Raw genomic sequence first — 12,541 nt, 5'->3', positions numbered from 1 at the left:
GTTTGAGGGCGATTTGAGGGATTTCGGAATGGCTAAAAGTGTTTGAAGCATCCGGTCCTGACATTTGAGGCAGATTTGAGGGCCCGCGCTGGCTTTGCCCTTAGACCTATCTCTCGAGTCTTCTCTCATAACAACATTAATAACTTCTTCTTCGGATAAAGGTTGTTGCAACTTATCATTTTCCTCATCTGTAACCAGATCAGAGTCAGACCAAAAATCATGTCCTAAATGAATATTATCTTTAACTTCAAAGCCAAAAATATTTTTGTAAAAAGAAGTAGCAACTTCCAACATTTCATGGGTAGAATAGACAGAGCTGTCATCACCAATCAGCACATCCAGATGGTACATTCTATGATGTTGATTAGCTAACCCATGAAAATAAGAATTACTCCTACCCCCCAACACAATTTTCCTATCCCTAGATCTTTGCCATAAGGCGGTTTCCTCTTTTTTTTTTCGAATATAATCCAATTCCTTTTATCATTCATACATTTTTTATCATCATTTGAAAGTTTATTTTCCTCAGAAGAAAACATCAAGATTGTCAAACTCCACAAGGAGATTACGTTTCTTTTTTCTCAAGATCAGCTTCCAAATTAATGCTCCAACCTCTCAATTTTTTCCTGAACAGTCTAGTCAAATTAATTTGCCGCCGTTGCCGATCCAACCATGTAACTCTCCAAGAGGACGTGTGTATTCAAACTGAATGAAAAGGTGGTGTGTTTTACTTCATCAGTTAACCATGAATGTTCGATCTTTACTGGTATGACTCGATAATTCCACTAGAGTAGACAACCGTCAGACCATGGCGATGAGAGCGGCAGCCCGCGTCATAAGAAAAGCACTAGACTTTGTTGCGCCGTCTTCCTCGAGTTGATCGAGAGCATGTGGCTGGGCAATCGAACAAACAGGTGGTGTGCGATCATGAAAACCATAGGGAAGTAAAATTATCATGGAAACTGCTAGCCCCTGCCATGCCATGGGAACTGCTGGGCAACTCTTGGCAGCAACAAGTCAAGCCGGCAGCAGGTGTGTGTGTACAGCTGCCAGCCTACCATAACGAGTCAATCTATGCACACAAGTATATATAACGGGTCAAGAGGTTACTGAATCAATGGTGTATAAAAAAGGCTCAGAGGAGCCAGAGCGCAGGGGACAAGTCCAAAGCTGACCTGAGCTGTTGGCTAACTAGCAAGAGAGAACGACACAGCTAACTAGCTAGCTGCCATGGACGCCGCGGGCGGCTCGTCGGAGCCATCCTCCCCCTCCTCCTCCGGCGGCGGCGAGCAGGTGTATGTGGCGGTGGGCGAGTCCAAGGCGATGGTGCTGTGGGCGCTGCACAAGTTCCCCAAAGACACCGCCTTTGTGCTGCTCCATGTCTGCTCCCAGCCCAAGCTCATCCCCATCAGTGCGCCTCATCCCCTCCTCTTCCACTTCCCTTCTTTCTTTTCTTTCCTTTTTGCTTTAATTTGGATCAGAAGTTCTTTTATGCAGCTTTGTAGTTTCATTACCTACTAGTACTTCAATAGACTGAACAGCATAAACAAGACATGGGTAATTATTACACTGACATGGTCAATCCACGTCAATTATCTCTACAAATTTATTTATTTATTCCAAAATGGCTTTACTACCTCTGTCTCATAATGTAAGACGTTTTTACAGTTCAATTTAAACTGCAAACATGTCTTATATTATGAGACGGAGGGAGCAGCATATTTTGGATGCAATGCAATCAGATAAACTAAAATCCTGCAGGATTCGAATAGCATAGAGTTTCTGCTGATAGTAAATTATGGTTGCGGAAGTTAATACCTCCAATGCTGTTCATAGTGGGTGCCAGGATCCCTGCTAGCCAGGTGCAAGAGCAGGAGCTGACTGCATACAAGAAGATGGAGTTGCAAAGAATCAATGACAGTCTGGACCAACATCTGCTCCTATGTGCACAGGAAAAGGTTCAGACATATCAGACACCAGAATGCGAAGAAAACTAGAAATATATGCTTGCTTCAAAAATTGACCTATGCATGTATCTCACAGGTACAAGCTGAGAAGCTGGTGTTGAATCAGATGATGTGGCAGAGGGACTAGTGCAGCTCATCACTGAGCATCATGTCACTGCCCTTGTCATGGGGGCAGCAGCTGATAAGCATTACACAAAGTATGTGCACAAATTTCTGAGTGATCTCTTAAAAACTTGTAGATTATCACTATAATTAAACACGTCGTGGTCATTAGTGAATGCCCTATTACCACAAAAGGGAAAACTAACTCCTCGTTCAAGAGTTCAGGAAAATGAAAGCTCTCAAGTCCAAGAAAGCACAGGTTGTAGAACAGCGGGCAGATCCTTCCTGCAAAATATGGTACATCTGCAAAGGAACGCTTGTTTACCGTAGGTACGGTTGGTCGAGCGTGGATGCTCTTCACTTGTGTTCTTAGCGTTACGTTGCAGAACTCCAGCCTGCATTTGACATGTTTCCCTCCTTGTCTGCATTCTCTCTACACTAGGAAGGCGGTTCCCCTTAGCCATGGGGCAATGCCGCAAGGTGCACAAAAGCTTGATGCTCAACAGTTTTCAGTGGATAGATCAACTAGCTTGTCAGATATGTGGTGTGTTTCAAATACATGGCTACACAAACCAAATCTCAGACGATCCGACGGTAATGAAAAGGTAAGCACAATTATGTAAATGATATTTATTTTGGCATACTTAAAGTTTAGCAGTTACACTTCAAGGAACAAAGAAGAAGCTGCTTCATTTATATTCTCCACATCTTCAGTAAGCAATATGCATCCGCACTTAAACTTTGTATGGTCACTGATGAAGCAATCATAAATGCATATGCACTTCAAATGTGGTCCATGATGAAGAATTTTCTTGATAAATATACGAAATAGGATGAAGATAATTAAACATTCAAGAAAATCTTGACATGAAGTTTTGACCTTATCTCACCCAGGAAACTGTTAACGAATTTGACGAGGCTGATAACAAATTCCAGCATATGCTCCAGGAGTTGGAGAGTGTAAGAAAACAAGCTTACGAAGACAACTGCAGTCGTGAAAAGGCAGAAAGGGAGTTGTTTGAGGCTTTCCAGAAAGTAAGTGTAGCTTAATTTCCATTTTTCAGTCATGTCAAGTATACTGATGTTAACTGTTATTTCAACTGTATGATGTATGCCAGTAAGAGCATTATTTGGAAGATACACTTGCTACTGTGCTTATGAAGCATCATCACCAACTTTACCATCATCAATAATAAATTTGTAAACAATTTTGGATCCATTGTTTTTGTTTCCAATAACTGCCAGCTAATTTTTTTAACGAAATACTCTCTCACATTTAGCTTGTCCAACAGGCACGAGCCTCTGAGAGTATGTACTTCGGAGAAGTGAAGCAAAAGAATCAAATAGAGGATAAGTTGAAAACAACACTGGAGGAAGTTGAAAGACTCACAGAAACAACTAATGAACTTTGTGCAAAGCTTCAAGATGAACGCAAGAAAAGATTAGCCATGGAGAAAACAACTTCCCATTCAGACCGTATTATCAAGGATTTGATGTTGCAGCGTGACAAGGCAGTAAGAGAGGTAGAAGCACTACATGCAAAGAAAGGAGAGTCTAGTGGAACCTCGGAGGGGACAATGCACATCACGGAGTTGTCCTGCTCGGAGATTAACGGAGCAACCAACAACTTTGACCACTCACTGAAGGTTGGAGAAAGTGTTTATGGAAGTGTGTACAAGGGCTTTCTTCGGCACACAAATGTAGCTGTAAAGAAGTTGAATCCTGAAAGCACACAGTCACAGTCGCAGTTCAATCAAGAGGTTGAATTATTGGTCTTGGTTAATTATTTACTTTCTTTCATCTCAACTGAACTGGCAATTCGCTTCTTCAAATAAATTGCTGAGTTGTTCATGCTGCCTCCTTTGCAGATAGAGATTCTCAGCAGGGTTCGACATCCAAACCTGGTGACTCTTATAGGAGCTTGCAAGGACGCTCAAGCTCTTGTCTACGAATACATGCCCAATGGAAGCTTGGATGACCGCCTGGCTTGCAAAGACAATTCTAAACCTCTCAGTTGGCAGTTGCGCACCCGCATCATTTCTGATGTTTGCTCCGCGCTCATCTTTCTCCATTCTAATAAACCCCATAGCATTGTCCACAGTGACCTTAAAGCATTGAACATTCTTCTTGATGGAAACAATGTAGCAAAGCTCAGTGGTTTTGGCGTGTGCCGAATGTTCACTGATGAGTTCAGGGGCAGAACCACTCTATATAAGCATACCCACCCAAAGGGGTCTTTTGTGTACATTGATCCTGAATATGTTATGACTGGTGACCTGACCCCCCTATCTGATGTATACTCTTTCGGAATCGTGCTGCTGCGCCTTTTGACTGGAAGACCAGGATTCGGGCTGTTGAAAGATGTGCAACGGGCAGTGGAAAAGGGTTGCCTGGAAGCAATTTTGGATTCATCTGCTGGGGGCTGGCCAGCTATGCAGGCTGAGCAATTGGCTCGGGTAGGTCTGAAATGTTGTGAAATCAGAAGAAAAAACCGCCCTGACCTGCAAACGGAGGTTTGGACTGTACTTGAACCAATGTTGAAGTCTAGTTCCATCATTTTGTGTTCCTTATCATTTAAATCAGTATCCGAAGACCTTGGAGGTGTGCCGCCCTACTTCATCTGTCCAATACTACAGGTGAGTCATAGATTTAACTTGGTGAATATTTTTTTTCTTCTATTGTTCATTTTGACATATTAAAGTGTGGAAGCATGCTTGATTAACCTTAAATTTCCTCCTGAATTTTTGTTTCCAATTTATCATTCTTAGCAATTTTAGACAAAGTCAGTAATTTCTTGCATAGACAACATTTGTTATTTCAGGTTATTTCACCCTTGCATTTCTACGATGCAGGATATCATGAGGGAGCCTCTAATTGCTGCAGATGGTTTTACCTATGAAGCCGAAGCTATAAGGGAGTGAATTGACAATGGCCACCATACATCACCCATGACAAATCTTGAGCTACTCCACTGTGATCTTTTGCCGAACCATGCCCTCCGCTCTGCGATCCAAGAATGGCTGCAGACAAATGCAAATTAATATGTTAGCTTTATCACCATGGAACTTTGAGATGAACAATTGGTGTGCGCTTAACTCCTTACACAGATTAATAGGCACAAACCGCAAAAACCAAACGCTTCTGTGTGTATTCAGAAAGAATGATCTAAGATATACATATTACTTTTCATTTTGTTTCTTGAGCAAAACGTGTATGTAAAACAAAATAGTTTGGAGCTCCATCAGTGGCATGCTGTACTTTGTACATGGATTTATAAAGTGAAAACTGTTTAGGTGATGATATCACCATCGCATGTGCACACTGCTTGAATGAACAATCAATATTGGTGTGGTATTGATTGGCCTCTGAATGTCGATGTTCCAGGATGAATGAAAAGTGCATATCAGCATGGAACTATCAATTATTTACAAGCATATATGGTACAGTGTCATTTTACATGTTACATCCAGTTTGAAAATCTAATATTTGCATCATCGATCTGTCTATTCCGAAAGTCCAAAATGATCAAGCAATCAAACTTCAATGACCTATGATCAGCTTATTTTATTTTCTTGTCAATGACACAGATCCTCCGTGTTGAACAATACCAAATTCAAAAGGTACGATGTCCTTGTCTCCAATGACTGACCAAATTGGCAGCACAATCTATTATATATTGGTCCTTCAGAAGCTGGTAACCAGCATGAAACTTCATTTGCCTTGAAGTCGCGATCTATCCTATCTGGACCTTGATTTTTAGCAAGAGTCCAATTCATCTTTGACATATCACTGTGTCAGGACTGCATACTTCCTAACCTACCTTCCGGTCGCTCTGTCCTCACACTGGGATACTGTATTCCTGAAAGCCTGCAATTTCTCAACAAGCACTTCCGTCCAAATGAGTCAGACGGAGATTCCAATCATCCAAAGCTGCACCCCTCTTCACGTATTGTAATTCAAAGTATAATCCTAGTATATGCTAATCATCAGATGCTTTAGGAAACAGGAAATGCCTTGATGTACATTACTATATTGACAGCCTGAGAGCAAGAATTGTGTGAAAGCCACCTGCAGAAAACGAACATTATTGCATACATCTAATCATATCAAAACTATATGTGCTGGACAACATTTACGCATCTTGAAAGCAACCCTTTGATGGGCATTGCCGGCCAGGGAGATGGGATGATCACCATCTAATTGGACGACTTTGTTGCTACACATCAAAAGTCAGTCAACGAGGGGCAGGCATGTACAGCAGTTCCTTGGAAGTAGTGGAAATTTCACGGAAATTTCACCCGAATCAGACAAGTTTTCCTGCCAATATAAAAATAAATTATTATCAGCATAATTATTACAGAAATGTAGGGAAAGGCTGCGTACTATAGACCCAAAGTGGTCGGACCCTTCCCTGGACCCTGCGCAAGCGGGAGCTACATGCACCAGGTTGCCCTTTATAATCATTTCTAAACTGGAACAGCTGCTCAATGGGTAACCAACGTTTCCTAAGCTGAAACAACACTTTTTGCTCTAAAAAAACATTTTTCTCATTGGACTACACTTGGGACCCAAAGCAAGAGACTGACCTGATAGTGTGCTCACTGCTGCTGGATACAGTCAGAGGAAGACCAAATCCAAGGCCACTATTTAAAACCACCATCATTGCCTCTCCTTCAGGCCTTCTATGAGCTGACACTTCCTAGGAAGAGCAAAGGCACAAAAGGGAAAAGATGCCTCTGGGTTGATGAAAAGTGGTGCAGCACAATTAGGTACTTTCGTTAGCCTTTTGGACCACTTCCAGATATCTTCACCTTTTCGTGTTTGAGGTGAGGCTTCTATGGTTCAGGTTCTGCTGAACAAGATAGCAAAGGCAGAATCAAGATCTGATGTTAATTCTTGATTTTTAACGGTATATATAGGGAGCAAGAAAGATGGATCAAGAAAGGTTCATATCGCGGTGGGGAAGAACTTGAAAAGAGAGAAGGCTAACATATTATGGGCAGCTGCAAATTTCCCAAGGGCCACACTAGTTCTTGTCAATGTTCACTGGCCATCCAAGTGGATGCCTTTCAGTAAGATTTCTTCAGTCAAATATTTCCATCCTTTGTACAGCTCTAATAGTCACCCATGTGCAATTTTTTAGAAGGAAATTTAAAGGATGTTTCATCAGAAAAAAAATGTGCAGTTCAGTGTACTGTCTTTCAACTTGTGTGTGAATAGAAAGTAATACGCTATCCAATCCTATAAAGAAGCATTTCAAAGAGATAGATAATAGGAACGCAATTTTTTATCATTATTTAGTAAATGTAGCCATCTTAGATACCAATACACTTTTTCTCTCAGAAAAAAGATACCATACACGTTAAATTTTTCTACCAGGCCAGGAAAGGAAATGCCTAATCAACTTCCCCAGTATGATAAACAGCCTTTTCATGCTCTCATCTTATTCTGGACAAATGCAAACACAGCAACTGCTGTCGGTAGTAAAAATGTTGTAGAAGTTTACACACATGAGCGAACAGGCCTGTAGCCTAGTGGTTGCAGTGACCTTAGTAGCGCTCCAGGTCCTGAATTCGAACCACTGCGGTTGCCTAACAGTGTTATACATGTGGCCCACATGTCCTGGGCACCCTGTAGCGCGTCCGAGCAGCCGGCCTTCGGGGCCTTTTCATGATCAGGCCAGGGAGAGATTCTTCTTAGTGCAAAACCATGCGGGCAGTTTTCCCCCCACCAGCCGAGTTTTTATTTTATTACACACATGACTTATTGCAACAAAATAGCTATATTTTATTAACACAAATATTAACAGCATAAAGTATAAATTTATTTTTATGAGCTGTATAAATAATTTTCTGTTTCTCCTCAACAACTGCAGTGGGTGGTGAGTTGCTATACAAGTTTGCAGATGAAAAGGAGAAGCAGATGCATAGAGACAAACAAACAGAAGCAACGGTTAGGATGTTGTTACAATATAAAAGCCTGTGTGATACAAGAGAGGTAATGATCTCTATCCTATGATTTTAAGTTCAGATTAAGATATATCAGGTTACAGCAGAGCAATTTGTGTTCATCCAAAAAGTCTTGTACCCATTTGGTACTCCCTCCATCCTAAAATAAGTGCCTCAACTTTAGTACAACTTTGGAGACGGATCAAATCAATATTACGCTATGAATAATAAGAGTTATAAGATACCTATTTCAGAGAAGACATGTTTCATAAACAGGGCATGTATCTTTGCAGGTTAAGGCACATTACATCACACACGATGACATTCTCGTTGGTCTTGTAAACCTGATAAAGAAGCTCAAAATAAAGAGAATTGTCATCGGTTCAAGGTGAGATCTTAAATGAACTCATCCCCAAAAAAGAGCATTCCCTCTTGATATATGTTACTTGATGTAACATGTACACAATAAATGTATTAAGTTTCATGCATAAACCAGTAGAACCAAAAGTCCGAACTTCATCACCCCCTCTCACATGTGGCTCGATAAGGCCTAACATGGACAGAAAGAGTGCAAGCAATTTTTTATTTAAACTGCAAAAACTGAGACTTGAACACAAGACCTCATGGCATTGATACCATAGTAAGTTCATGGACCAGCCACTTCACCCAAAAGACCGAAGAACGAACTGATGGAGAGGAGGGAGGGCACTCTCCCTCACTTCTAGGCTGCTCCAGGCCTTGGACGTGCGATCGATGTAGGCTGCAACTATTTTTATTTAATAGTGTGTTGTCCAGGCCTTGAATTTGAGTCTTGGCTCTGATGCCATATTAAGTTTCATGCACCAACCAGTAGAAACAAAAGCCTGAACTGATGGAGAAGGTTGGTCAATCCATGTATACTTAAAAAAAAATTAATAGTACCTTAGCGCATATAACTGTATAACACTGAAGCAAGTTATGCAGGAAAATGGCAAAGCAAGAAGAGCTTCGCAAATGCTGTCAGGTTTGGGTGGTGCTCAATGGAAAATACATGTCCACTAGGTATAGTTTGTCTTAAGTCCATAACTGGAGACATCTGGATCAAATCCAGTAATTACTTGATGGATGAGATCATTCCTAAGTGCAGTAATGATTATCTGAAACATACGGGAAGCATTGGATATAGAGGGAGCTCCGATTTGTTGGCGTCTATACATGAGCTGACTCAGCTGAGCGACGAATCTGATGGATACACAACACCACCAAGTGATTTTGTAAGTAACCTTTTAGTAAAGCATTACACACATTTTTATCCAAAAGAGCATTAAACATATGCAAATAATAACTGTTTCAGTTTACAAGTTCATGACTATGGTTCAAAGTTTTGGTCCTAACTCGTGGCGTATTCTCAAGTATGTCTCATTTCAGGCAGATGATATCATCAATGGGGATGGGGTTATTCAAATGGATGGTGCTGATCAATCAGCAAAGGTAATAACTCACCTTCGTTTTGCTTTCAAGACAACTACTAAAACATGTGCATTCAGAAATTCTACCTACTCACTCTTTAAGGTTGCCCACACATACAGAAACAATATCCAGGATTTTGTACAACCCTTGCTCTCTCTTGCAAAATGTTGTACTATGCATTTGAGCTTAATGAAGATGGCACCTCGAGCGCCTTTTCCTGTTAAAAAAATGGCATTATATTTGAATTCACTCTGCGCTTAAGCATGTTTGACCAGAATTATATTTACCACTGCTGCCACAAAGACAGATTGATGAACTGTATCTGGTAAAAAAAACAAGTGCTACCTATGACTTTTGAAAATTGCAATTTGTGTAAATAACATTAAGTTTTGCTCCATTCACGTACGATGTGCAGGAAGCTGAACAAGGCGTCGAGGAATCAAATGCTTGTGAGGAGGTGGAGATTTTTTCCGAAGAGGGTGCTGATAAATCTGATGAGATACAGAGTGCCAGAAATATTTCTGAAGAGGCTGCAAAATTGATGGTAAAAGTCAAACGATGCAACTTTTGTTACAGTCCATTCCTTTTGAGATCGGTCACAGTAGAGCTTGGACGGAAAAACATGCCTAGGTGAAGGTAAGCTAGAAAATAATAAAACATTCAAAATGAAATTAATACTGATGAAGATAAGCTAGAGCCATTGCGTTTCAGGAACAGAAAAATAGGAGATAGAAAATCATGGGACACAAGGTGTACATCACACAACATTGGTCCCATTAAATCTCTTCTTGATTACTTCTTCAGTATGCAGCTTTTTGTTTTGTACAGGACGAAATGGAGAAACTCCAAAGGAAATTAAAAGATCTGCAAGATGAGGGCTATAATCATGAACAAGGGAGAGAACCTTATCGAAAAATAGATACCCAAAGCTGCATATTCCAGATCACATTTCGGAGTTCCCCATGTCGCGTATTGAGAAAGCGACCAATAACTTCCACTCAAAAAATCTCATAGGAGAAGGAGGCTATGGTCCAGTCTACAAAGGAAAACTAGGTGGTATCATAGTGGCTATCAAGATGTTGGGACCCCATGGTAAACCCCATGGTAAACAAGGTTTCCCAGAGTTTCAGCAGGAGGTAAATATAATAAACATTCATTTAACTATCTGAGTATGCACACAACGTAGCATAAGATTAACTATAAGAAGAAGCAAACTTAATACAGAGCAATAAGCAAGTAGTCCACCCTAAAAAGAAGCAAGTAGTTCTATCTGAACTGTAGTAGGATCCCTGTTTCTTCACTTCTTTTATGAGAACTGTTCCCTCCTTTTCATATATATAAAAGAACTCGCAGAAGTAGATAACAGACTTGCATACCTGTCTGCTTGGAGAGGCATCTCCTGAATCATGTTTGGAACTCTCCAGGTTGTGGTACTGAGCAGAACCGAGCACCCACACATCGTGAGGCTGATTGGCGTGTGCCAGGAATCATGCATCCTCATTTACGAGCACCTCCCCAATGGCACGCTCATGGATGGGCTCTCCAAGGGGCTTCCATGGAAGGACCGCATCAGGATCCTCGCCGAGCAGCGCTCCGCGCTGGCGCACCTCCACTCCAGCTTCCCCCACGCCATCATCCACGCGGACCTGAAGCTGACGAACATCCTCCTCGACGCCGGGAATGTGAGCCGGCTAGGGGACTTTGGAACGGCGCGCATTGTGCAGATGAAGCCCCTGAAGGAGGACACAATCTGCCGGTGGACCAACCCGATGGGCACAATGGGGTACATGGACCCCATCTTCTTCATGACTGGCGAGCTCACTACAGAGTCGGACGTCTACGCGTTCGGCGTGGTGATCCTGCAGGTGCTCACGGGGCTGCTCGACCTCAATATCGTCGAGCAGGTACAGGAGGCGCTCAGGAGGGACGCGGTGCACGGCCTGCTGGACGCATCTGCCGGCAGCTGGCCAGAGGTGCAGGCAGAGCGGCTCCTTCGGCTGGCGCTGAAGTGCTGCAACCTGGAGCGGAAGCAGCGACCGACCTTCACGTCCGACACCGACTGGAGACCGCTGGACATCCTGCGGGCCATGGCGACTGCAAGTAAGTCCCGGAAATGGAGTCGTGGAAACTGAAGAACTGTGCCAACGCCACAACGCATCGGCAACTTGCTGCAAAATGCCAATAGATAGACAGTAGCATTTCTCTTGTGAACCTGCACTATACATGGGTTTAGTTTGTGATGCTATAGCATTTCTCTTGTGAATGTACATTTAATTAACTAGAACATGATGTATCATAGAACAGAACAGTTCATCACTCTCATTAGTTTGTGGTGGCAAAATCATAGATAAATGTGCATGGCAAATTATGTAAGCGCCCACAAACATCTCAGGATCCAATGACCCACATGAGCCATATGAAATAGTGTAATGTATTTTTTTTATTTGTGAGCCTGCTGCTACTATAACTAAAGCATCACAAACTAAACCAGGTAGTAGCATAACAATCAGATCAATGGGCCAAAAGGGACTTTCACCCCCAATTTCATCCTAATTGGTACTCCCTCCGTATCAAAATATAATATATTTTTTATACTCCCTTTGTATCAAAAAACATCTTATATCTGATACAGAGGGAATAATAAGCAGCAACAAGCACCCACACAGAGCAAGGGACCGGATCAACTAATGCGTGAAGCGCAAATTGTTTGCCGGTAACACGGTTACATCAGGATGCACGGAGTTCACATGAAGTTCAGATCAGCATCAACACAGCTGCCATATGCCGCAGGCAAACTAAGTCACAGCTTTCTAGGGCAGTACACAACGGGTAATCTAATAAGTTTCAAACTGACAGTGAAGCTCAATTCTTCAATCACCGCTCTGGCCGGTGACAGATTGTGCTCAGTCATCATCTCTAGGCAGTAGGCACCACTTGAGAACCAGCATAATCGGGTTGCCCGTTCATCGATCGAATGCAGTGCAAGGCAAGGCGGACAAGCATCCACATTCTGAGCCAACCTGAAACTCCATGTCTAATTGTCTATCCTTGCCGTGATAAAACACAAATCGATCG

At 42.1% G+C, this 12,541-nt stretch overlaps 1 protein-coding gene, 2 long non-coding RNA genes and 1 pseudogene across 5 annotated transcripts; 2 read left to right on the top strand and 2 right to left on the bottom strand.

Annotated features, from left to right (window-relative positions):
- Positions 1-2,061: 2,061 nt before the first annotated feature.
- LOC119318130 (U-box domain-containing protein 70-like) lies at positions 2,062-5,085 on the top strand. The gene is made up of 5 exons (XM_037592652.1): positions 2,062-2,674; positions 2,964-3,104; positions 3,362-3,829; positions 3,938-4,705; positions 4,922-5,085. Exons 1-5 carry the CDS (start codon positions 2,420-2,422, stop codon positions 4,988-4,990), a joined length of 1,701 nt encoding a protein of 566 aa, XP_037448549.1. The 5' UTR covers positions 2,062-2,419; the 3' UTR covers positions 4,991-5,085.
- Positions 5,086-5,099: 14 nt separating this feature from the next.
- Positions 5,100-9,285, bottom strand: LOC119318131. 3 transcript variants are annotated; one of them, XR_005153959.1, is made up of 4 exons: positions 8,263-9,285; positions 6,656-6,921; positions 6,263-6,386; positions 5,100-6,137 (listed from the first exon to the last, which is right to left on the bottom strand). It is a non-coding gene; the product is annotated as an uncharacterized LOC119318131 (long non-coding RNA). The 3 variants fall into 3 exon arrangements; XR_005153958.1 differs by having other exon boundaries at positions 5,100-6,386; XR_005153960.1 differs by having other exon boundaries at positions 5,100-6,386; positions 6,656-6,918.
- Positions 6,736-12,381, top strand: LOC119318129 (annotated as a pseudogene).
- LOC119318132 lies at positions 9,321-10,950 on the bottom strand. The gene is made up of 3 exons (XR_005153961.1): positions 10,843-10,950; positions 9,873-9,996; positions 9,321-9,683 (listed from the first exon to the last, which is right to left on the bottom strand). It is a non-coding gene; the product is annotated as an uncharacterized LOC119318132 (long non-coding RNA).
- Positions 12,382-12,541: the final 160 nt, after the last annotated feature.

This window comes from Triticum dicoccoides, chromosome 6A (assembly GCF_002162155.2).
Source record: "Triticum dicoccoides isolate Atlit2015 ecotype Zavitan chromosome 6A, WEW_v2.0, whole genome shotgun sequence".
Lineage (NCBI taxonomy): Eukaryota > Viridiplantae > Streptophyta > Magnoliopsida > Poales > Poaceae > Triticum > Triticum dicoccoides.
Note: the sequence above shows the minus strand (reverse complement) of the source record. Positions and strands in the feature narration are given on the sequence as shown.

Coding starts and splice junctions, on each gene's coding strand:
- LOC119318130 (XM_037592652.1), top strand. CDS start 2,420: ATGCTCTTCACTTGTGTTCTTAGCGTTACGTTGCAGAACTCCAGCCTG. Junction 2,675..2,963: donor GATCCGACGGTAATGAAAAG/GTAAGCACAATT, acceptor TATCTCACCCAG/GAAACTGTTAACGAATTTGA. Junction 3,105..3,361: donor TGTTTGAGGCTTTCCAGAAA/GTAAGTGTAGCT, acceptor CTTGTCCAACAG/GCACGAGCCTCTGAGAGTAT.